The sequence below is a fragment of the Cygnus atratus genome, chromosome 4 (genome assembly GCF_013377495.2).
Source record: "Cygnus atratus isolate AKBS03 ecotype Queensland, Australia chromosome 4, CAtr_DNAZoo_HiC_assembly, whole genome shotgun sequence".
Lineage (NCBI taxonomy): Eukaryota > Metazoa > Chordata > Aves > Anseriformes > Anatidae > Cygnus > Cygnus atratus.
In genome coordinates, this window is record NC_066365.1 from 21,312,310 (window position 1) to 21,336,228 (window position 23,919).

Sequence of the window (23,919 nt, forward strand, 5' to 3'; positions counted from 1 at the left end):
TTGCTCCCATTCGAGTGCCTCCATAAAGGCGACCAAACATCCAGAGTGGGCAGCCCCCGGCCGAAAGAACACAAACACATCCCGCAAGCACACACACTTATTTCGCACTTATAACTTGCGCGTGGCCTACATGCACGCTCAGCTGCCTGAACACCTCAGCGAACTTGGCAGGCCCCCAGCGGCTCCCCGCGACATGGCGGCGGGGCAGCCCGCCTCCCCGCCCGCCCCTTTCCCCGCCCGCTCCCGCTTTGGCGCCAACGGGCGAAGGCGAGCGGCGGGATGAGCGCCCAGCGGCCCGGCCACGTTAACGGGTACGGCTCCAGCGCCTCTTTCCCCGCACGGCACGGCTCCGGGGGCTGCGGCCCGGCTGCCGGCCGAGGCCCGGAGGGGGTGGAAGCGGGGTGCCCCCGGCCCGGGCCGGCTGCTTTCGAGGAAGCTGGGCCCGGCTCTCGCCCGGGGAGCCGCGGGGGCAGGCCGCGGGGTGCTGCGGGGGGCTGGGTGTTTCTAGAAAGCGCCTGCGTTTAGGGGCATGGGGGGGGTGGGGCTCGTGGAATATCGGGGTGTAGTTGATTATCAGTATCGCTTCTCGGTGAGGAAGGTTTGTTTTCTATTTCTCTCAAAAACTTGCCTCCCAGTGAGGAACATGTAACGATTGCATCCCAGTACGTGTAGGGGAAAGGTGCCGAGCCTCAGGGGATGACAGGCCCGCTTGATAAAACACCAGTTACAAACAAAATGGGGAGCCGTAAAGGAGCTAGCGTTGGAAGCCATCAAACACATGTATCCCACGTGGCCTTGGGGGAAAAAGACTGTGCCTAAAGGGGCTTTTTTTTTTTAAATACCCTCCCTCTCGTTTACCCTAACTGCTGCAAGTTGAGTGACAAAATATTGATAGTTGATCTTCAGGAGCATAATCCATCCTGAAGAAAAAAAACAAAACAAAACAACAACAACAAAAAAAACTTAATATGTTATAGTTGGAGTATAATGCACATGATATCACAAATACGAAAGCAGCAGAGAAAAAAAAAAGCCTGATACCCTGTTGTTCCTGAGTTGTACTATATTGTTGTGTAACTGACCACCATAAATCTTTTTGAAATGGTGTATTCTGTTCTAGGATCCTCGACTGCATCTTTCATTAAGGGAGACTTTTTATTTTTTAGTAGTTGAGTGAAACTTCTTCCTTTTTGAGACAGCGTGTTACAGTTTACTTGAAGCCTGGATGGATGCAAAAGAGCTGAGAACAGAGGCAATGTCCTTTAATTACAGAATCTTTTTCTCTGTTTGCCTTTGAAATACAGTTTATGCAGACTTTCCTGCAAACTATAAATCACTGTAGAATTTGAAGATTTTTTTTTCTTCTTTCTTGAGTGGTGTTGTCTTCGTGGCTATTACTTCCCATTACTTTTATTCATAAGTTCTTATGAATTATCACGAGGATAAACCTTATTTGCTCGTTTTACAGCCAGTTATCATATTTTCTAGAATAGCCTATATTCATGCAATTCTAGAACTTATAAATGAGTGTGAGGAGGATGACCAGCAGCCCAAAATCTATAAACTTAATTTTCCTCTGTGTGCTTGAGTGCTAGCCAAGTCCTTGGCTTCTGCTCAATCAGAAATGAAGTGTTTTATATCCATTTCACACTCCTGTGTTCCTGTGCATTGAGCTGAGGGAATTATCTAGCCAATCATTGTGATGTTAAGTAGAAGTAATTGAGTAAGGGTTTTTTTGTTTTGTTTTTATGTTCCCTTTGATGTAAGCCTTCTGCTCATTTTTCAGATATGCTCCTCTCCCTGTTAAGTTGGTACTCCGAGGGACTTCCACTTACATAGCGTTCTGTACTTATAAGAAAAGTAAATAGGGGCTTTTGTTGTTTTTTGAATAACTAGGGTTGCTAGGGAATAATTTAACAAAAGGAGATCTCAGGATCTCTTATTTCAGAGTACTATTGTTTTTCTGGAGAGCTTTTCTCAGAATGTTATATTTGGTGTAGTTCTGCATTGAGTCTTAAATGTCTCTGCTGAGGGCTCTCTGAAGACATCACTGTGAATGCCACTTAGTCTGGAATGTATTAGAGTAATCGTTTGAAGTCTGCTGGTGTTTTGGATTGTGTAAACCTGCTTTTGTGACATTTTTTAAATAATCACTCAAATCAGCTTAAGTACTTTTTTTGCATTTTAATTAACCTGTCAAAGTTCAGTTTGGTATGGAAAAATGGCAAGACCAGTAAGGCAAGCCTTAAGTTTTTTCTTTTTGCTGTGAACTTGTTCTCTGAACACTGTTCTTTGTTAGTAGGATACCATTCCAACCCTTTAGTTGAAATGATTCAGGCCAGTTTGGGTACTCACATTTTTGTGTGCTTTCATAATTGACAGTTTTTCACACTACTTACAGTGTTGTCAGTGTGAGAGGTGTGCTGGTTGCACAGAGAATGTACGTTTCTCCCACCTTATACTGAGATGATGGCCTCAATGATAATTCTCATTCATTCCACGGAAAAGCCAAAACTGCTTAGTTGTAAGGTGCCATATACAAACAACTCAAAAGCAGCAATTTAGTTTTAGTAGATAGCACCTTTGTAGTTTTATCATTCGTGTACCAGCAATCTCTTCAATAAATAGTGTAACCTCAGTGTGACAAGCTAACTGCAAACCTCAAATACATGCTATTCTTATACTTTTTGTTATAAAAACCACAACTAACAAAATACTTGTCTTCTAATGTTTGTGCTTGGAAGGCGCTGGTACTAGAGTGGCTACAAGATGTCTTGCTACTTGCAATTACCTATGAAGTATTTTTCTGCATGGCTTAACATTGCTAGAAGGGTGTCTCAGTCTCCTTCCTCTTTTTCCTAAAATATCTTAAGCTGTAGTCCTTGGTAAGAGGGGCCCAGGAAGAAATGTACTGCACCCCTTGAATTTTTATAGGCTATTTACTGTCTTGTATTTGGGATGTTCCATGGATCACTGGAGAGCTGTTAGAATCGTGACATCAGTTTGTTTTTCAAGTGTAGCAATGGTAAATGGGATCTGGGGGAAGCTTATTTGGATCCAATATTTTCCTTGAAATCTGCTAAGCTTTAATATATTGGAGGGGAGTGAGGGATGTCTTTTCCCTCTTTGAACTGGAAAGCACAGAATTTTTTCTTATGCTGTCCAAGCAGCCTTTCAGCCATAAGGAGGCAAGAGAAAGTGATGAATCACATCCCCTCTGCCTCTTCCCCCAAACAAACCCCCCAGTGTATGGAAAGAAACAGCTTTTCATGCCACGCTTATATATTCTAAGGGAAAAATTCTTCAGTCTATCTCGTATCATCTTTTAGGAGGCTTTCATAAAGAGCATAATCTCAAGAGCAACTTAGCAGGGGCCTATCAGAATAGTTTACAAGGTCAGATTGTTGCCAGTAAGTGTTGCATTGAGAGGCAAACTCACGGCTATAATTGTACAGACAGAAAGGAAAGCCTGCACAGGAAGCTTCCAAATAGAAATCTAACGAACACTTGTCGTAGGCAGAAGTACAAAATAGCTTAGATTAGAGGCTTGCAGTTAGCACAGTCATCATAAAAAAGGATTATGTTGTTTGAGCGAAAAGAATGCCAGTACATGATATACCTGAATCTTAGAAATATACAAGGTGTTATCTATCAAGGATAAATTGCTCTGTCTTTGAATAGCTCAGTGCTCTGAATAGCTCAGCCTTCTTATCTAAAACTGAAATTTGCAACCTCACTTGGGTGCCTTTCCCCTGAATGGAAATGTTGCATATATAAGTTCTTGGAAAGCACATAACACGGACTATTTTACTGCTAAAATATTGGCGAATACATGGTGGTCTTAGCCACAATCTGATCCTGGTTAAATTAAACTTGTGCACATTTAAAAAATACGGTCTGTAGTAACTGTACATACGTGTTGTTTACTGATGTTTGTTTTTTTTCCCGTAAAATGTAGTTTTGGCAATGAAGCATCCTGCAGAAAACGAGAGGATTATTTGGAATGGCCTGAATATTTTATGGCCGTAGCATTTTTATCAGCACAAAGAAGCAAGGATCCAAGTTCTCAGGTAAGGAGGCAATGCATAAGAGTAACATAACCTAATCTGTGTTGCACATCACATCAGATGCACATGTAGCACTTTCAGGGTTTTGTTATTAAAAGTTATTTCAGTATATAGCTATTGAATTTTTAACATGGTCAGCACTTTTTGTTACAGAAATTCTCTTATTGGGTCTGACCTCATGTGTATAATTCTGTGTGTATGTTTGCAGCTTGGAGTTTTGTAAATCTTCTTTTCATCTGAAAGTTAAGATGACATAGATGTTTTCTTCCTTTTCTAGTAAATGTAGTTACTGTTAGAGGAGAATGTAACTACTGAAAGTTTTAGACTGTAATTTTTTAAGACACAGCATCTCAGCAAGTTCCTCTTCCTCACCTGTAAGAGTATAAAAATTCCCAGTTGTTTGTTCTTGGATTGATTTGAGTTGTCATCTAGTTTGGTTTCTCCTTCCAGTTCTCCTTGCCCCTCCAATTCATTGCCTCTCTCTCCATTCTTTACTTCTTTCATGTGCCTCTCTTGCACTTGAACATCGGTTGGAGCTGATAGATAACCTTTCCTGAAACATGCTGTTCTGCGGGGCCCAGTCATCCTGTTAGTCTTCTTTTGTGTGACAAATTTCTGGAAGAAAATCCCAACAAAGCAATGGATTAAAATGCATATTAACAGCTTGCTCTATTACTTGCTGGCTTCTGTACGTTGTGGCTCTCACTTCTCTGAATCATACTTACTTAGGACTAAATTCCTGTTACCCAAGTGCTGGTTAATAAACACATTGTATGAAGTAAAATTAACGCTGTTGCTGTTTCAATACATATAAAATATGGACAGAAAATGTAAAAATGGGGCAGTTCATCACCCTAAAAGTAGGGCTCCTGTGCAGACTTTTATTAAAGTAATAAGGGGTGGCAGTTAAATGGTCTGGTATTTTGGTGCATGTTTGCATAAACAAGCCACAGAGGTTTGTGAGCTTATCTCTAGGTCAACACTACCACATTTTAATTTATCTTCCATCCGTTTTCTTTAGCTCCTGCTGCTAGTTTGGGGAGCTAAACTGCAATAAAACCTACACTTAGTACAGTTAGTTCTGTGCTGGTTCTGCTCCCTGAACTTGGTTCATTTTGTAGCCAGACAAGGAATGGTGCTGGCAGACTGGTTTGGGGACTGCATAACCAGAGGGTAGCGGGCTTGCATCTGCCCTGATTTATTTTAAAGCTCTGCCAGTTAGGTACAATTGTGGCCTTGCTTATCGTAGCCTTGTCGTGCTCAAGACAGTGCGACTTAATACAGGGTAAAGCTTGTATCTCTTAAATTACATTTGTAGGACTGGCTTTTCAGGTTCGGGTTTTATTGTGCTTGTTGATACATTATTTTTCATGCTGTTGATACTATATAAGTCTTATTTTATCTAGGTTGGTGCCTGCATTGTAAATTCAGAAAACAAGATTGTTGGAATTGGATACAATGGGATGCCAAATGGCTGCAGCGATGATGTACTACCTTGGACGAGAACAGCAGCACATAGACTAGACACAAAATATCCTTATGGTAAGGCATCTTGTGGTTGACAAATCAAGCTTTCGATGTGTGTCTGTGAAAGTTCATTTGGTAAAATGTCAGTCAGTTTTTCTTCCACTCACCCAACTTTGCTAATGTGCACGTGTGATATGTCAGGATAAAAATCACAGCTGTGAAAGTAAATGGAAAGTCTTCATGAAGAACTGAATTCCTCGTGAAATATATTCATGAATGGTTAGCTGGTTTGGATTATGTAATGAAAACTTGTAAATAGAATGCAGCTCATCAGCACACAGTTACAGCGTATGCAAATGATTGCTGTTTCAGTGTGTTTGTCTCCACGGAAATTACTGAGAGCATGTATATGCAAAACAAATAATTGCGTCTAAAGTAGCGGTATTAAAATTGTAAACTCTAGTGGCTGTTGGAAATTCCAGTGTTCAGATGTTCATGGCATAGACAATGCATATTATGAAAGAGTTGAATTTTGTTTGTCTTGAAATATCACATTCTGTCATTCCATGCCTCTGTCTTATGTGGTATGCAGTAGATCTGCCCTGCTACAGGTAAAGTGACTCGCATTGTTCATTTCAACCTATGATCTGGTTCACATGTACTAAACTGAGAGAATGAATGAAGAGCAATGACAGTTTCACGGTAAATATAGGTGAGTGCTGCTTCGGATCCAGTCTTTGCCTTTGCAGCAGGCTTAGTTTGGCCTTCTGCAAGCCTGCTTTGAAGGGTCCTCTGTGAATATCGGTGGTACAAGGCTGTACTGTTGCCCCTCTGGGCCACAGGCTTGAAGGAACCAGTGAAGATAACCCAGTGGACTGCCTCAGGCTTCACTCCATGAGGACTGCCTCTTGGGCACGGAAATAGTATTGGGAGCTGTCTTGTGGCCCTCAGTAGCTTAAGTTGGGCAGGAACTGTGGTTAGGACTGATAAGGAAGGAGCGAGTGCATTCTGTCTTCCATCCCCCTTCATCTTTCTGCTTTCACAACAGCTCCTGCTGAACCTCTGTGGGATGAGACCAGTGGAGTAGGAAAAATGGGTATTAGGAGCTCTTTCGTGCTGTGCCGCATCATAGTCTGCCCTGGGCTCAGGAGTGGAAGGGGGAAGAGTCACAAAGCTGAACAAGAGCCCTGAGAAACTCTCCCTTTCCGCCTGCATTGGTGTGGGGAAATGAGCACCAGAATCTGGCCTTTGGAAAGATACTGACACCTCCAGTGTACAGTATTTATCTCTGTCTACTAATTACTTTTTTTTTTTATTTTTATAACTTCTAAAAATTGATCTGATACAGAAATTAGACTTGTGTTAGTTTTGAAATTCCCTGTTTCATCCAAAGTTCTCTCTAAACACTGACATTACATGTTCCAGTTTCCTGTAGCATTGAAGTGAAAGATTATATGCAGTGGTTCAGCTCAATCAGTTTTGTATTTGAGTTCTTACAACTCTGGTACTTGTCCTTATTCAGTTTACCAATTTGCTATAAAACCTCTAACATTAACTCTTAAACTTGATACAGTTTCATATTATTTTTCATAAGAGATGCATTGCTGATAGTAGGGCCAACTCCTGCCAAATTTTAACATCTGCTCTAAGGCACAGCAGCAGTGGTTTTATGTACAATGAAGGTCCCGTAACGGTACAGCGTGGTATGACTGCTCTTTATTTACAGGGTGTGGAAACAAGCATTAGCCCATTGATTAAATACAAAGTACTGAAAACAGAATATTGATTTTGGTTGAGTCGTAATGCTTGCTGTTAGGTCTCAGTTCTGAACTAAGATCAGTATGGGTGGTCTTTGGGATGTAAGCATGTTCCAGGAGAGATGCAGAAACAGGGCACTCTAATAAAGTTGATCAACTTAAACTAAAAAAAAGTATGGATTTGTGGGGAATTTTAGCAGGAGATAACGTGAGAATTTTTTTATTTTTAGTTAACACTGACTCCAAAAGATGTAGAATGTTTTAGCATGTAAAAACCTCGTAACACATGATGTTTAAAAAATGCACTAACCAATCTAACAGCCTGGAGAGCTGATTTCCTTTCTAGGAATTGGTCTAACTAGCACCCTTCCCCCCAAAGAATCTTAGCGTTCACCTCATTAAAAAAAATCACAACTTTGTAACATAAAATGTCTGCTGTGATGAATAAACGACCTATTTTGTAATTCACAGATCATTTAAACTCTAGCAGTTTCTTATTAATCTTGATAGCACAGTTGACAGACCAGACAAGTATATATAAAAAAAAAAAATCTTCTGCTTTAAAAAATTCTGGTAGATGCAAGGAGACACATAGAATCGCTGCTAAAATCTCATTAAACTGTCATGTTTTCCTTTCTGCTTTTACTAATCATCACAGCATTTGTGTAAATTGAACTTTTTATCCTTGACTTTTCCTGACTGGCTTGTTCGCAGACGATACAATCTTACTATGTGCTCCATTAGCTTATCATGGGAATGCTGGCACTGTATTCACTGGAGCTGCAATGTAACTTATTGGGTAAAGCTGATGACAGTTGTGCATGTACCACCACAGTAACCTGGAAGATGCCTTCTAGAGCTATTTCATGCATCTGCACCGCTACAGGAAAGGACTGGAGTTGAATTTGAGTGCTGACCTCCTTCCTGGTTTTATGTACTGCATTAGTTTAGGCATAAACATCAACTAACTTTTTCACAGGGTGTTTTGGACCACCCTGACTGGCTTTCTCCAGAACAAAGCTTGGGTGTTTCTCTGCAAATGGCTCACTCAGACACTGCTCCAGAAGCCAGGGTGGAAGAAAGGCTGTAAGAAAACTCTCATCCTGTATGGGCCTATCATGCAAAGCCTGCTGAGATGGTATGCTTAACCTTCCTCCCTCCCTCAGGCCATACTGGGGGATATGCAATGCATACTCTGTTTCATGCTGTGAAAATACCACTGGTGGTCTCCAAAAAAGCCATCTCATTTCTTTATGCACTTTGAACATACAAAATGTGTGTGTGTTGCCACGGGACTCTGGAGATGTGGAGCCGCAAGGAAACCCGGGGCCAAGTGCTACGTAGTGCTGCTGGAGCCCTGAGAAGGAGGAGCAGGAGCCAGTCTGTGCCAGTTGGCCTCGGGGCCAAGGGTCAGTCCCTGGCCCTGTCTGTGTTTAGTAGCACAGACATAGCAGGGGATTGGGCCCAGAGGCTATCTTTGCAGAAGTGTGTTAGATGATCCTATAATAAATTTATTGAGCTCCAGCAGAACAGATGGGTGCATTGACCCCACAGCTCTGATCATTTTCATTGTTTCATGGCTAGAAAACTTCCTCTTTCCATGCTAGATTTATTTACCGTTAATTTATACATTCTTGTGTATGCCAGCATTGTTCTTTTAGCGTTTCTTACTCTGTCATCAGTGCTGCTTCTTCCTTTCTCCCTCCCCCTGTGCACTTACTGATAACAGTAATCTTTTGAACTTTTTTTTTTTAAGGCTAAACAAGTCCCATCACTCTTAAATTTTACTGCATCTTGAAACCTGTTGGCTTGAAATTCCCTAGTGTCTCAGTTATCTGTGTCTGCTGCAATATACGGTACGCTGTACGCATCTAACGGGCACCCTGAAGTATGGCTTCTGTTCAGCTCAGTGTTAAGAAACAGGCTATGCTTGATTTAAGAAAAAAATTTAAAAAAAAGGAATTTACTCATACCTAAGTGTAATCTGAGCTGCTACTGAAAGAAAGCATGAAAATGTGGGAGGTAGTTCTCACTTTACCTTAGAGAATGCAGATGTTTGCATTTGTACAGTACTGGAATCCTGATGTGGATTGCCTGTACCCGTATTTCACATTCCTTGTGAGAGTTTTGAAACTGATTAGAACTTTCCTTTCGAGCTGCAGAATATATTTGAACAGTTAAGTAGTATGGCCTTGTTATGTCAGAAAGTAGTTAGTGTTTTGCAGAATGCCATCTTTCACAGCACAAAATCAGGCTTTTGTTGCTTTGTGGGAACTGGTTCTTTCCAGGCTGCCAGTCAGTGACAGGAATGGGGATGTTTCTGTGCACATGGGAGAAACAGAAGGCTAGTTTTGGATACCTAGTTTAGTAAGATGTTATTAAAAGCTCTTCCTAAAGCTTTGTGTTCAATACAGTGTGTAGAACCTTCCTAATAATTAGACAAAATTCTGGCTTTCAGTGTCAAAGTAAGTGCCCTCTATTACCGTTAGATGAATGCAAGGATATGATGATGCACTGTTTCCTCTCACTGATCATTTAAAGTACTATGTTTTTCTCCTATTAACGTAAGTCTTCCCACTAATGCTAGTTGCTGTGCTCCTGTTATGCCCTCTGTCTCCACTGTAATCTAAGAACATCTATTTGACAACCAGTCTCTAATTAAGAGAGTTTTAAATTAAAATGACTGGCAAATATAGAAACCTCTAAGCAATAGAGAAAATATTCAGTAAATATGCTTACAAATATTTATACAGGTTCAGATATGATAAAATATGTGCTGTGGCAAAAAGTATACTCTAATTGAAGAGTACCTGCTGTGTAAAATGAAACAAACTGTTAGCAACATTTTGTCGTGTTAGGATTATGAGCTTTTCGTCATTTTTTTTAAAGAGATGAACACTTGAAGATATTCAGGCAAATGTTACTTCTGTAGAAGCTGTTATTTTGACAGCACAAAACTTGATAAGGCACTATGAAGTTGTGCGATGCTCTCTCTCCAACTGGCAGTGCAAAGCTGAAGCTTCAACTGGAAGGGGGACCTATAGGAGACAGTTTCCACCTACAGCCACTCACTCTCTTGTCCTGCATGGATTTCTTTCCGACTTTATAGTGTCACACACCAAATCTCTAGAAAGCATGGAGATTTGGAAAACACTGAAAGTAATTTCTCTTGTTCTGATTGTCCCTTAAGAAACAGCGCTGTGTTCTTGCTGAGATTTGAACAGACTTGGAGCAGTGTGGGAGGAACTGGAAAATGGGTTGGATTAGCTTAGTGCTTCTGAGATTCTGAAAGGGGCTTCCCTGGCCTGCCCTGGCAGATTTTATGTGATGCTCGTAGATGGGCTGAGTAGGCCCCAGCTTCACTGCCCAGTTCTCCCGTTTCAGAGAACAAATGAATGAGGTGGGGCTGTTCCCTTTTCCTGACTGCAGTCTGAAGAGGCTGACTCCAATGAAATCTGGTCATGTTATCCTTGCTGTGGTCAGGGCAGGAAGGCAACAGCCCTTCCTCCGACACACAGAGGAAGAAGGGCTGAGGGCAGCATCAGCCCTATATCAGTGTCCTGTCTTCTGCTCATGTAGTCACCTGCACCCACCCCCATGCTTTTGCAAAGGGTTAAAAAAAAAAAAGTCATGATTCTACAAATTACTGATCCATTGACCACTGTCCCCAAGGGATGGCACTCCAGACCCTGTGCTTTTCAGTAATATCTCAGTCCCTTCTGTGATCCTTGCTGTGTCAAGTGTCGGGTCCAGCGAGTAGAGAGTAACAGTAGAGGTGGAGCTTGGACAAAGACTGGATGGATGAGGGGCAAGAACATCAACAAGTGCAGATTTTACCAAAGGACTGAGAACAAGTGGGCCAAATTACAGAACTCCCTGTATTTATTTCTGTGCCAGCTTTGTTTTATAACAGGACCATATATCTGTATCAAGAACCTGTAGTATTTGTCAAGTTTGTTAATATGGCAGTATAAAATCTTATGCTAATAAATAGGTCAAAACTTGTTGCATGACAATCTGTATGCATTTAATTGTATTCCCTTTGAACGTAACATCATATTTAGTATGCAATTTCTCCAAATTCCTAGTCTGTTTCTGTTAGTAATTAATCACATCAGGTCACTCCCTGGAGGCCTTCCTTTTGATTTCTTTTTAAAAGGTGACATGTTATGGTGGTCCCTTCAGGTCTTCATCAGGCGTATAAGTCTTTTAACAGAATTAATAAGTATTTTGAGTAATCATATGGTTCCTATAAAATCATTTATCAGAACACTTTTAGAAGGTGGGAAGAGTAGTTCTGACACTGCAAGAACGTGTTCATGGTAAGTGTTTAATTACAGAAAAATGACCATTAATAGGGTTATTAGGGGTTGCCTATTTACAGGTAGGCTTAAGGATGAGTACTATCTCACATACATAACACAAAGCAATATGCAATTAGAAAAGATAGAAACACAGTATTAATTAATACTAGCAGTAATGAAGCAGTCATTCCTCTGCTTTTTTTTCTTCCTCTCACGAACACTGTAGCAGGTGGTGGGAATGTCACAGGACACAGTAACTTCTTGTTGCATGGTTATTTCTTCGGCTAATGAAGTCTTTAGAGAATACTTTTCAAGTCACTTTTCCAACATAGAAACCAATGTTGCAGACCTAGCGTAATATTAACTATATGTGAATAATATTTAAAAAAGGAAAAAAAGAAAAAATAACCCAAAACACTACTGGCACTGGGGGCCCCCACAGGTATTGTAAAAACTCTTAGTTCTACCAGTCTGTTTAAATAAACAGCTTTCAGAGTTCGGAATGCTGTGCACCTGTGAAAGGTTACTGTAAGTTAGCTTCTTACTGTCTGAGAGAGAACAATATGTTACTAATCCTAGTTGGAGCTCTTAACAGGCTAGAAAACTTTGTAATACCCTAAATGTGGTACTTATTATACCTAGAGATTTTGAACTCCTGGATTTGATTTCTGTTTCCTTCAGTAATGTTCTATACAAAGTTTGGCAGGTCTATGAGATAATCTGTTACCCATAGAAATTTCTTATCTATAAATGGGTCAATAGTCAATGCCTATCTGCCAGAGAGAGGGAAAACGAGAAAGAGGGGATCAAGAGCGATAGCAGAAAACCTGAAAATATTTGTCTGATGCCTGTACTTTCGTATGGGCCATCTAACATAACACCTCATACAGGGGCCAGTAGCAGATGTCTAGGGAAATGTATACAACAAAGACACACAAAAATGACAGTACCCCAGAATAATAATCTTCCAAGTTCCAACTACTGAGACAGGATCGTTTTGTATTTAATAGCCCAGTAAACTGGAAAAAAAATACTGGAGAAAAAAGATGACTTTTTGAATCAGTGTCAATCTTTAGTTCCCAACTCCTTTGTGCAGTAAGGGATATTTAGTTGAGCAACAGTGTGCATGCGAAGCCCACCTCCTTTTGTTTTTGAAACTAAATCCTGCCAGTTTTGTTAGAGACCCCGCTACTTCTTGTCTTGGAATGATTAGTTTCTACTTCTTCCTTGTTATCATTGTCTGTCTTTGTCCCACCACTCTAGAGAGTAGTCATTGTTCTTAACTTCAGATTGAATTAACATGATCAGGAGGTAAATTTTTCCCTCCCTTACTCCAGCTGATTACCTTTTACAAGTTATTTTTGGCCTGAAATTGTTTTTGTTTGGGAGATTTGTTGTTGAAAATTTGCAGAATTCTGCAGTTTCTTAAAGGCTCTTTCTCCTCAGTGCAGGAAGGAAGCTTGTTGTAGTACTAATAATTAAATATGTCTGGTTTTATGGCTGAAGATTTCTGAGTTTTAGTGAAAGAAAAATATTTACTGAAGGAATTAGGGTTTTTTTGACTTCTGTAAGCCTTTGAAAACATTCCCTCATCCTTCTTTCTGGGGGCCTTCGAGACTGGTGCCTGGGACGTAAGTATGTTGTTCAAAGAAACTTAAAAGTGATGGTTCTGACCTGTCAACACAACCTGGTTCCAGCTGCTGAAATTATGACGCTGTTTTTCCCTCAATCTTCTGTAGCCCCAGATAAATAATTCTGTGGCTGTTTCATGTGGAGGTAAGATTACTGCAACTCAGTAATATATTTGGAGTTAAAAGTATTTTCTGAATCTTCTAAGTTCATAAAATTGTATATCTTATATACTTAATGGTACATGTTTAAAATTGTGTGAGCTGATTACAGTAGTAATAGAAATAATAGTAATAGAAACCTCTTTTTCGTTGTTAATTTCCTATTTTTTATGTTAGTTTCTGGCTTTACTGTTTATGAGAAGGTATGTGGGCAGCATAATCACAGCAATTCTGGGGACTGCTTTTAGAAGTTGATGCTCAGCTTTCTTTAGCAAGTGTTTGGTCCTTTGTGACTTGCCTACATGGAAACGTTTGTGTGCTGTAAGTTAGGCTGTAAATTTCTAGTGCATTAGCTGCTACATAGAAAATTCCGTGTAGACCCTTAGCACATACGGAAAACATTTCCATTCAGTTCTTGCATGTTGAAAGTGCAACACTCAGTTATTCTTTGTGCAGTGAGATCATTCACACATGAGGTCAGTACATAGTAGCAACTCTACTGTGAACCTGGGCTCTTAACTTTGCCTGTTTTAATTTTCCCATATATGCAAGGGAGAGGAAGACTTTTTTAATCCATTCTTCAAAATAAGCAGGGGAAGAAAAACGCTTAATGTTGTCTGCACATGCAGGTCTCTAGATGAGCTCAAACTCACGCTTTACTTCAGCACCTGTTTACGAAGTAAGTCAGGGTACCAGACAGTTTCTTAGTAGATAGGTGTATGAATTATGCAACTTGCTGTCATTCCTAGGTGTAAACAGGAGGTTCTAGCAGAGATCCTCTTTCCTAATGTTTTTTTTTTTTTCAGAGGTTCACGGTGGATGACATAAACTGAGCTTTTTTCACCTTTTTTTGAGGCACATTAGATAATGTACTGATGTGTACAGCATAAAAACCTGAACCTGAAGTTGCAACCTGTCCAGAAAGAGCTATTGTGTTATGGTAGAATAAGGCAGGGTTGTCTGTTGCTACCTGGGCTATCTCAAATCCATGGAGAAATAGAGGACTTTGTTTTCTTGCTTGGGAAGTCTGGCACCTTTTAATGAGCAGTAAACTCGCTTTAATATTAAAGCTGGGACATTTTTATGGTTGAGTGTGTCTTGTGTATTCTTGGGGTGAGAGAATCATGCAGCAGCGCTGAGCAGTTCTGGGACCCAGAGGACAGAGCTGCTCAGTTTTACTTCATGATTCTCCTGCCTTTAAGAGCACACAGTGCGCTCTTATAACCATAAGAATGTTCCTATCTGTGCATGTAAACACATAAATGAGCTGTTTTATACTGGCAATTAGATACTCTAGAGAGTTGTGAAGCTGTGAGATATTGCTTCACTTAGGGTGGTTGCAACTACTTGGCCCACAGCCTAAGGCTTTGTTGCCTGCTATAGGTGTTAGCAAATGGCAATGCTAATGTGCTTAATGATATCATTACTAATCGGCAGCCTGGTCAGAACAATTGACCTTCATTGATCTTGGTATTTCTGCTTTTATTTCTTCCTCTGCCCTTTATGACAAGCTGTGCAAGCTATTTGCCTTTGAAAGGATGTAAGCAGTTATATTGTAACACTTTAATTTTAGTTTGACTGATTTATTTTAATGAACAGTATTATGAATTGTTTTTTTTTTTTTAATCAGTATGCCATGCTGAATTGAATGCCATCATGAACAAAAACTCAGCTGACGTGAAAGGCTGCAGCATGTATGTTGCCTTATTTCCATGTAATGAATGTGCAAAGCTCATCATCCAGGCAGGTAAGGAGTAGTGCCAGCTTGATTTGTCAGGGTTGCAGAGCTGCCGTCTCGTTGGTATCTTATCACGGATGTATTTGATGTTAAATTGCTGCTGTTAGATCTAAATTAATTGCACTGTCAACTTCATAAGATGCTACTTGTGGGGTTTTTTGCATCTGAATGGTGCCAAATTTTTCCAGTGCTAATTGCATCTTCTGTGATTCTAAGCGTGCTTCTAATTTAGGTTTGTAACTTCTTAGACCAGGAGCTGCCAAAGAACAACACAGGCTTTGCATATAATTACTGTCAATTTTACTGTGCTCTGACACATTGAATAGAGTAGGGCAGAAAGAAATAAACTTCTGCATGACAAAAGGTCTGTTGGGAGTATATACATGAAATTTTAATTTGAATGTGATGCATAGTAGATATTTGAAGATTTTAAAATATCTTTGCGCATAAATGTCATAAGACTTCTATGATCCTATTTAATTATGTCCTTCATTACAATTGTTATAAATCTGTGCCACTGCAGCAAGTGTGCTGGCCTAAATGTGTCGCCTTTTTCAGATTAGGCATATCTGCAATGGGCTTCAGTTCCATAAAAATCTCTGCTTAAGGCAGCATATATTTTGCAGCCTTGGCATGGATTGCTATTCTGGGGAGTTCCTCTTGCCACTAACGGCCATTGGAATCTAGGAAGAAAGAAAGCAGCAAAAAGAATACTTCTTCATTTTGGTCAGTAAGGCTTGAAGTGAAGAGGGATGAAGGTGGAAGACAGTCATATTCTGTATGCTACAATTCTCTTATTTATGGAATAAAAATCAAATGGTTTTCAAAGTAGATTCGCTGCTTGTTCTCAGTGTAGTCAGTCACTCATCCTTTTCCTTATGCAGCTAGGTCATCAGAAAAATAGCAGTGTATTGATATTTATGGTATCTGCTAATACAGTGAGATATTGATAGGCTCTGCAACATTTGTAACTCCTCTTGGGTCAGCCTTTACGCTTCTCCTCTAAGTAGGGCACAAATCGTTAATTTAGGCATAGATCGTTCAACCATTTGAGACAATATGTGTTTATAAGGATTTGAACCTGGGACTGAAAGTTATTTATGAAATGAAAAACAAAAGAAAAAGAAACAGCTATGCATTTGGAAGGGGAATGACATTTGGGGTTAAGTTCTTTGTGAGGAATTTCATCCATATTAGAGAAGTAAAAAGGCAAGTTTTCAATAACTTCTTGCAAAAATACTTAATTTCTAGTCCATCTGTCTTATGGGTTTGCTGGCAACTTTTGGTTCTGGTTTTCTGTGGTAAACTTAGGGGAAAGTGGAGAAAATACTTTCTAACATTTTTAAGAGAACTGTTTTCCTTAAACACCCCTATATACAAGTGCAACCTGTAATATTTGGGGAAGCAGAGATGTACCAGAGAGTTCTAAAGTATGTGGATGAGTGCTGTCTTTTCTGATTTTGTGCACAAGTTCTAGTATGTCATTACTTTTTTTTTTCTTTCAGTGTAATCCTAACATTTTTTTTTTCTGTATGACCTTTCTAGGCATAAAGGAAATTATTTTTATGTCCGACAAGTATCACGACACTGCTGAAATGACAGCAGCACGGCGGATGTTTGATTTAGCTGGTATTGTATACAGGCAAGTGAATTTTCAATTAACTTTATTTTTATTTTGGAGAGGAAGAAAATGGTGCGTGAAAGAGACCAACTTTAGGGCAATCGTTTTTTTCTTTGCATTGTGCAATGTTTTCTTCTCTGATAGCAGGCTTGCTCTGTATGCCTGCAAAAGATACTGGGTTGATGGACTGTTGCACCATTGTTTTTCCCTAGAGTATGGTTGAAGTTCAGTTTCATAATGTTTGTATGAGAAAATGGCCCACTTGGAGTATTCCTTTTCATTCCTGGACTTTTCTTTTGAGACTGCCAGTGAAATTGTGAATGTGATGGTTCATTTGTTACATTGTGCTCAGAGTCATCACTGACCCTGTTTTGAACAGGAGGTTTGATAAGATGACCTCCTCAATTCCCTTACAACATGAATTATCCTATGAGTCGGACTGAAATGACCAATTTATTTTGTATGGATTACCTGATACTTATTGAAAGCTTAGCATCTTCACATTGCAGTCAATTTAGGGAGGTATCAAACCAGCCAAATGGTTTTTATTTGGTAATTACCAAATTACCAAATGGTAATTATTGGTGCCTGTAGGTGTCCAGTCTTCTTTGGTCAGCTTTTTTTGTGATAAAAATGTAAAGAATGGAATATTTGCCTTAAAGAGAATTTGAAAAATGTTTGAAGACTAGGATTTTTAAAGACGCTGGCAGAGATACCTAAAAACAATCAGGGTCAGGATTAAAGGGAGGGCAGGGATAGGTGACATCATAGTGGGGGTCTCCTACAGGCCACCAGATGGGAAGACCAAGTGGAGGAGGCCTTCTGTAGACAGATAGGAGCGGCCTTGCATTCACAAGCTCTGGTCCTCGTGGGAGACTTCAACCACCCTGATGTCTTGTTGGAGGGGCAACAAAGCAGGGCCTTCTCCCAGGAGAAGGCTGAGATACTCAATGACTATTTTGCCTTGGTCTTCACTGGCAAGAGCTCTAGCCACACCACCCAAGTCACAGAAGGCAAAGGCAGGGACTGGGATAATGAAGAACAGCCTGCTGCAGGAGAAGATCAGGTTCAAGACCTCCTAAAGAACCTGAAGGTGCACAAGTCCATGGGACCTGATGAGATGTCCCTGAGGGTCCTGAGGGAACTGGCGGATGAAGTTGCTACACCACTATCCATCATATTTGAGAAGTCATGGCAGTCTGGTGAAGTTCTCACTGACTGGAAAAGGGGAAACATAACTCCCATTTTTAAAAAGGGAAAAAAGGAAGACCCAGGGAACTACAGGCCAGTCAGTCTCACCTCTGTGCCTGGCAAAATCATGGAACAGACCCTCCTGGAAACTATGCTAAGGCACATGGAAAATAAGGAGATGATTGCTGACAGCCAACGTGGCTTCAGTAAGGGCAGATTGTGCCTGACAAATCTGGTGGCCTTCTATGACGGGATACAGCGTTGGTGGATACGGGAAGAGCAACTGACAGCTACCTGGACTTTTGCAAGGCATTTGACGCTGTCCTACGTGATATCCTCATCTCTAAATTGGAAAGACATGGATCTGATGGACGGACCACTCCATGGATAAGGAGTTGGCTGGAGGGTTGCACTCAGAGAGTTGTGGTCAACGGCATGATGTCTAGGTGGAAACCAGTGATGTGTGGTGTTGGGACAGGCACTGTTTAACATCTTTGTTGGTAACGTACAGTGGGATTGAGTGCACCCTCAGCAAGTTTGCCAACACCACCAAGCTGTGTGGTGTGGTTGACACACTGGAGGGAAGGGAGCCATCCAGAGGGACCTGGGCAGGCCTGAGAGGTGGGCCTGTGCAAACCTCACGAGGTTCAGCAAAGCCAAGTGCAAGGTCCTGCACCTGGGTCAGAGGCAATCCCAAGCACAAACACAGGCTGGGTGGAGAAAGCAGCCCTGAGGAGAAGATCTTGAGTGTGTTTGTTTAGGAGAAGCTCAACATGACCCAGTAATGTGCAGTTGCAGCTCAGAAAGCCAACTGTATCCTGGGCTGCATCAAAAGAAGCGTGACCAGGCGGCTGAGGAGGTGATTCCCCAACTCTACCCTGTTCTAGTGAGACCCCACCTGGAGGGGGCTCTGCGGCTCTCAACACAAGAAGGACATGGATCTGTTGAAGTGAATCCGGAGGAGGGCCATGAGGATAATCAGAGGGCTGGAGCACCCGTCCTGTGAAGACGGGTTGAGGGAGTTGGGGTTGTTCAGCCTGGGGAAGAGAAGGGAGACCTTATAGTGGCCTTCCAGTACCTAAAGGGGGCCTACAGGAAAGCTTGGGAGGGACTTTGTCAGGGAGTGTAGTGATAGGACAAGGGGTAATGGCTTTAAACTGAAAGAGGGGAGATTTTAGATTTAGGTATAAGGAAGAAATTCTTCACTCTGGGGGTGGTAAGGCACTGGCACAGGTTATTCAGAGAAGCTGTGGATGCCCCATCCCTGGAGGTGCTCAAGACCAGGCTGGATGGGGCTTTGAGCAACCTGGTCTGGTGGGAGGTGTCCCTGCCCATGGCAGGGGGTTGGAACTTGGATGGGCTTTAAGGTTCGTTTCAACCCAAACCATTCTATGATCTGTTCAACAGCCAGTCTGATAGCAGTAGCATGCTGTGGGTGAGGGTACTTATGCAGTCAGGGAGGCTTTGCAGCTCTAAAAAGTCTTACAATATTAATACAAAGGCTTTGAAAAATTTGCAAACAACAATTCTGACAGATAAAATTTTAGGATGAAAGGTACCTACTGGGCTAAGAAACATCCATGAAAAAATATAGCAGTACTTGAAATTCAGTTTTAGTCCTTCAGTGTATTTTGTGTCTACTAAGACTGGTTGACTAAGAAGCATAAATCATTCTCTTGCAAGTCAAATCTTGTAACTTCTCCAGGGTGAGAAGTGTTTCTCGTATTTCGGACTGCTATTCTGGACAAAGTGTGTTGCAGTCCTTCAGAGATTCTGTGGTCAGCAGCATGAGCTTTTCTATGTTGGTTGTTCTTCATTCTTGTATTGATTATTAAGGATGTAGGTGGTACTTAATGAATCTCTTGAACTGAATTGCAGAGCTTAATTAGGCACTAAATCCACACTATTTGCATAATCCTTTGTTTACTGGTAGACTGTAAAATATATGCTCAGTCCCCAAATACCTTACTTACTAATTGCTGTAGCAGATGCTGTAATGATAATAAAAGGAAACATTTTGTGTCTGTATTAATTTTATAGTCCTAAAGTTACAATTTTTAAATGATTCCCTCTTAACTAGTTTGTTTTTACCCCAGTATAATACGTAACATGATCTATTCCCCTAGCACAAAAAAATATTAAAATACACTGAGGCAAAATATCAAAGTTCTTTGAAAACTTGGTGAGGAAAAAAAAAAGTGATCAAAACATTCATCAAAATATATTTCAAATATTTTATATACACACATGCATATATATATATAAACATGTACAGTATATGGAAATATTTACATATATGCATACAAACACATTTACCTATATATCTTTATGTGTAAAGTATTTGAAATATAAATATATATGAACAAAAATCCCAGCCCTGGTAACATGATGCCACCACCTGCAGCTAAGTTGTTAGAAGTCCTTTGACTCCTGGGTAATTTATGGACTCCAATAGCTGAAGAATGTACAGGCTAACCCACTCCATGTGTCTTTTTTGTCTTAGTCTTTCTTATCCAGGTTTCTCGCAGTCTGTTGCACTGTAATTGGCTCCCACAGAGATGAAAACTATGTGAATCCAAGGAGGATTTTTTCTTTCAAAAATTTAGCTGGAGCTAAAGCAAGCAAAATGTTTTAACTACTCACTAACTAATATCTGTATTTTTCTTTATTTTAGGGAATTCAAGCCAAAATGTAACAAGATCATCATCGACTTTGATTCAATTAACAGCAGACCAAGTCAAAAGCTTCTGTGAATTAAGTCTCATTAAATCTCTAGAAGACTGTGATTATCCTTTTCTAAAAAGCTGCTAATGCCTTTCATCTTGAAGTTACTTGCAACTTTTTAATGGTTTCTATAGCTAAAGTAGACTTCTAAGAAATGTAAGGCATAAAATGTTCCCCTCACTTCATCTTGTCACGTGGAATCTAAATCTACTTAAAAAAATTTAATGCCTTTATCAAATCTGCTTCAAAAGTCTAGAAACGTGTAGTTGAGACAATATAATGTATGTAAAGAAAACTGTTCTGATTCTTCCTGTATTCGTCACCACATGCTCTGATAGGCTGTCAGCATTCATTTAGACTCAGTTTAACAGTAGTTCTTATTGTAACTAGAGGTACATTGGAATATGCTAATATATGTTGATCTCTCTATTGGGTGTGTGGGTCTAAATAGTTGATTCTAATAGATAACAAAAAATGTTATCCATTCAAATACTAATCTTCCAACTAGCATAACACTAGTATTTTAAAAGGCTATACAGGTTAAAGAATGTGTGATCTTCTACATGCATTATCCAACAACTGGAATATTGATTTTTCTTTTAATTGCTATCTAACAATGTTATATTTGAGGAGAGGTGAGAGAGGAAGTTGTTCTGAGAATGGTCCATGATGGAGCAAGCTTCAGAGCCCTTTCAATTCCTTATTTTTCCCAAGACTCTAGAACTGAGAGGGTTAGAGGGAGTAAATCATTTGTCTCTTACCTTTGGGACTCTTATTTGGAGTTGGTTTTCATGTATAGAAGGAAATTAGTTTATTGGTCTAAGTTGTTTCTAGACAATCCAACATAGTTCGATCTTAAAATTAACCTATAAGGTAACTGAATCATTTTTGTCCTTTGAGAGAAATTGGAGATATTCAACCCGTATCCACATCTGTGCCAAAAGAGGTAATTATGGTGTTAGCTTGTTTCCCAGTGCTGGCGTAGTACCTTCATTTTCATAAATGTTGCCTAAAATAATGTCCTTTTTAATTTTATCTTGAGATCTGGGAATAGATTTGAGTTCCTTTTCTCTAATTTGATTTTTTTAAATTAAATATGCCTAATGGCTTTGTTTAGATAACGTTGTTGGTGGGTTGTTTTTTTTTGTTTTGCCTTTTTTTTTTTTTTAAATGTGGTTATACTTCAGTGAGCTTTTATTTTCTCTGTAAAAGCTTTGTTTCATATTTTGGGACATTATGTAATTTGGCTTCATACCAGTATTATTAAAGTCTTATTAAAATCCACTATGTTGAAGTAGACTCATTATTATAATATTAAACCACGTGCTTGGCTCCAGAGTGCTGCTGGTTTTGCAATCATATGCAAAGCATATTTTGTGCATTTGTGATATTACATAAAGGGTAATGTTCACAAACCATTTGGCTACTAAAGGGAGCATTGTAATGTATTATAAAATGTGTCCGTTTATAAAGTAATTTCTGATTCTTTTTTTTTCTTACAACTGTTTTCCACCTCAGAATTGGTCTGTGGCTTACTGCCAGAAGAAGAAATTTGCACATATGTGGAGGGGGAGGGTGAAACCTGAAAAATTACTTTAATAAAATGTCACTAAAACAGCTTATGCACGTCTTTTTCTTTGGCCTAAATTAATAAGTAGAAGCATTTTAAGTTACAGTGTTCTGACAATGGGACAGAGGGGAAAAAAGAAGCAAAATTTTGTTTTTGGCAGCAAAACTGCTGTTTTCCTTATAGATAATTGCTAATCTTTTAGACTTATGAGATGTATGCATTGTGATTCAGGTTAATTTAAGCTTTTTTTCTATAAGGCCTTGGATAACAGGAATGTATAGCGTACATAAGTCAAAAGGTTTTTGAACCAAAGTTCAAGTGTTTTTAGGAATGCAATGCACTAATTTTTATAACACCCCCCCCAGACTTCTCTGTTTGTGTAACAAAACAGCAGCACTGGAGAGTATGATAGGATTATAGATTTCTTCCAATCATTGTTTTTGATCTGTTAAAAGCCATGTTTATAACCTTTCAGAGTAATTTTCTGTTGATCCAGGCTAGCAAGTAGGTACTTTGATTTGCAGAGCAACTTGATAAGCGATGGAAAACAGCACATACACTCTTGAGATAACATATGCTTAGCCTGAGCTTAATGTCTTAGAAAAATCTTGAAGATGCTTTGACCCTTACTGTTTGTGTGCATGCCTAGAAATCTATGTTTCTGACTATTATTATAATAATTACATAATAATTATTATAATTAATTAATATAGTAATATTTATATCATTATATCATATTATAGCATAATTATAATATTGTTATATAATTAATATATAATATTGATAATATAATTAATATATAATTATAATTATATAATATTATAATATAATTATAAAATAATTATAACTTTATTTTACGATAATAATTTGACTATTATAATAATTACATAATAATTATTATAATCAATTAATATAGTAATATTTATATCATTATGTCATTATATTATAGCATAATTATAATATTGTTATATAATTAATATATAATATTTATAATATAATTAATATATAATTATAATTATATAATATTATAATACAATTATAAAATAAATATAACTTTATTTTATGATAATAATTTTAATTTTAATCATAATTTTATAATTTTATTATAGTTTTTTAATAGTTTAGGATATAGTGCTTTGCCTTCCAAATAAAGAATAATTATGCCAATTACCAGAGGAAACAATGAAAATTGTTAAATATAATAAACTGTGTGTCACGTCCTGAAGCTCAAGTTGAGGATGCATAGAACCATTCAGGCTGGCAAGACATCTAGAGGTCATTTAGTCCTACTGTTGATGAAATCATGGTTGGCTGATAAGTTAGATACAGTTGCTCAGGCCTTGTCCAGTTGAGTTTTCCAAATCTCCAAGAATGGAGATTCTGCAGCCTTTCTGGTAAGCCATTCCAGTACTTGCTCCACCCTCACTAAGTTTCATTTTACTTCAGTCAGAATTTCCACTGCTACAGTTTATGTCTGTTGCCTCTCATCTGTTCCCTGTAGGTGTCTGAAAAAAAAATCTGTGTGTCATCTTTGTTACCATTTATTAGGTATCTGAAGTTAGCAGCTGGGTTCCCCTCATTTTTAACCTTTTCTTCTCCAGGCTGAACAAATGCTGCTTTCATTCTTTCTCATGCATTACGTGCGCAACTCCCTCACCATCTTAGTGTCCCTCTACTGACTTTCTGGGGA

The 23,919-nt window shown here is 39.3% G+C and overlaps 1 protein-coding gene across 1 annotated transcript; it reads left to right on the top strand.

Annotated features, from left to right (window-relative positions):
- The first annotated feature begins 241 nt into the window (after nucleotides 1–241).
- On the top strand, nucleotides 242–22,280 carry DCTD (dCMP deaminase). Its single transcript, XM_035557828.2, has 6 exons — nucleotides 242–311; nucleotides 3,959–4,070; nucleotides 5,474–5,609; nucleotides 15,016–15,132; nucleotides 16,669–16,765; nucleotides 20,610–22,280. The coding sequence occupies exons 1-6, from the start codon at nucleotides 280–282 to the stop codon at nucleotides 20,686–20,688; spliced, it is 573 nt and encodes a 190-aa protein (XP_035413721.1). The 5' UTR covers nucleotides 242–279; the 3' UTR covers nucleotides 20,689–22,280.
- Nucleotides 22,281–23,919: the final 1,639 nt, after the last annotated feature.

Excerpts from the sequence above, each read along its gene's own strand:
- DCTD (XM_035557828.2), top strand. The coding sequence starts at position 280 with ATGAGCGCCCAGCGGCCCGGCCACGTTAACGG. Across the intron at positions 312-3,958 it reads CGGCCCGGCCACGTTAACGG|TTTTGGCAATGAAGCATCCT; the intron begins GTACGGCTCCAG and ends CGTAAAATGTAG. Across the intron at positions 4,071-5,473 it reads GCAAGGATCCAAGTTCTCAG|GTTGGTGCCTGCATTGTAAA; the intron begins GTAAGGAGGCAA and ends TATTTTATCTAG.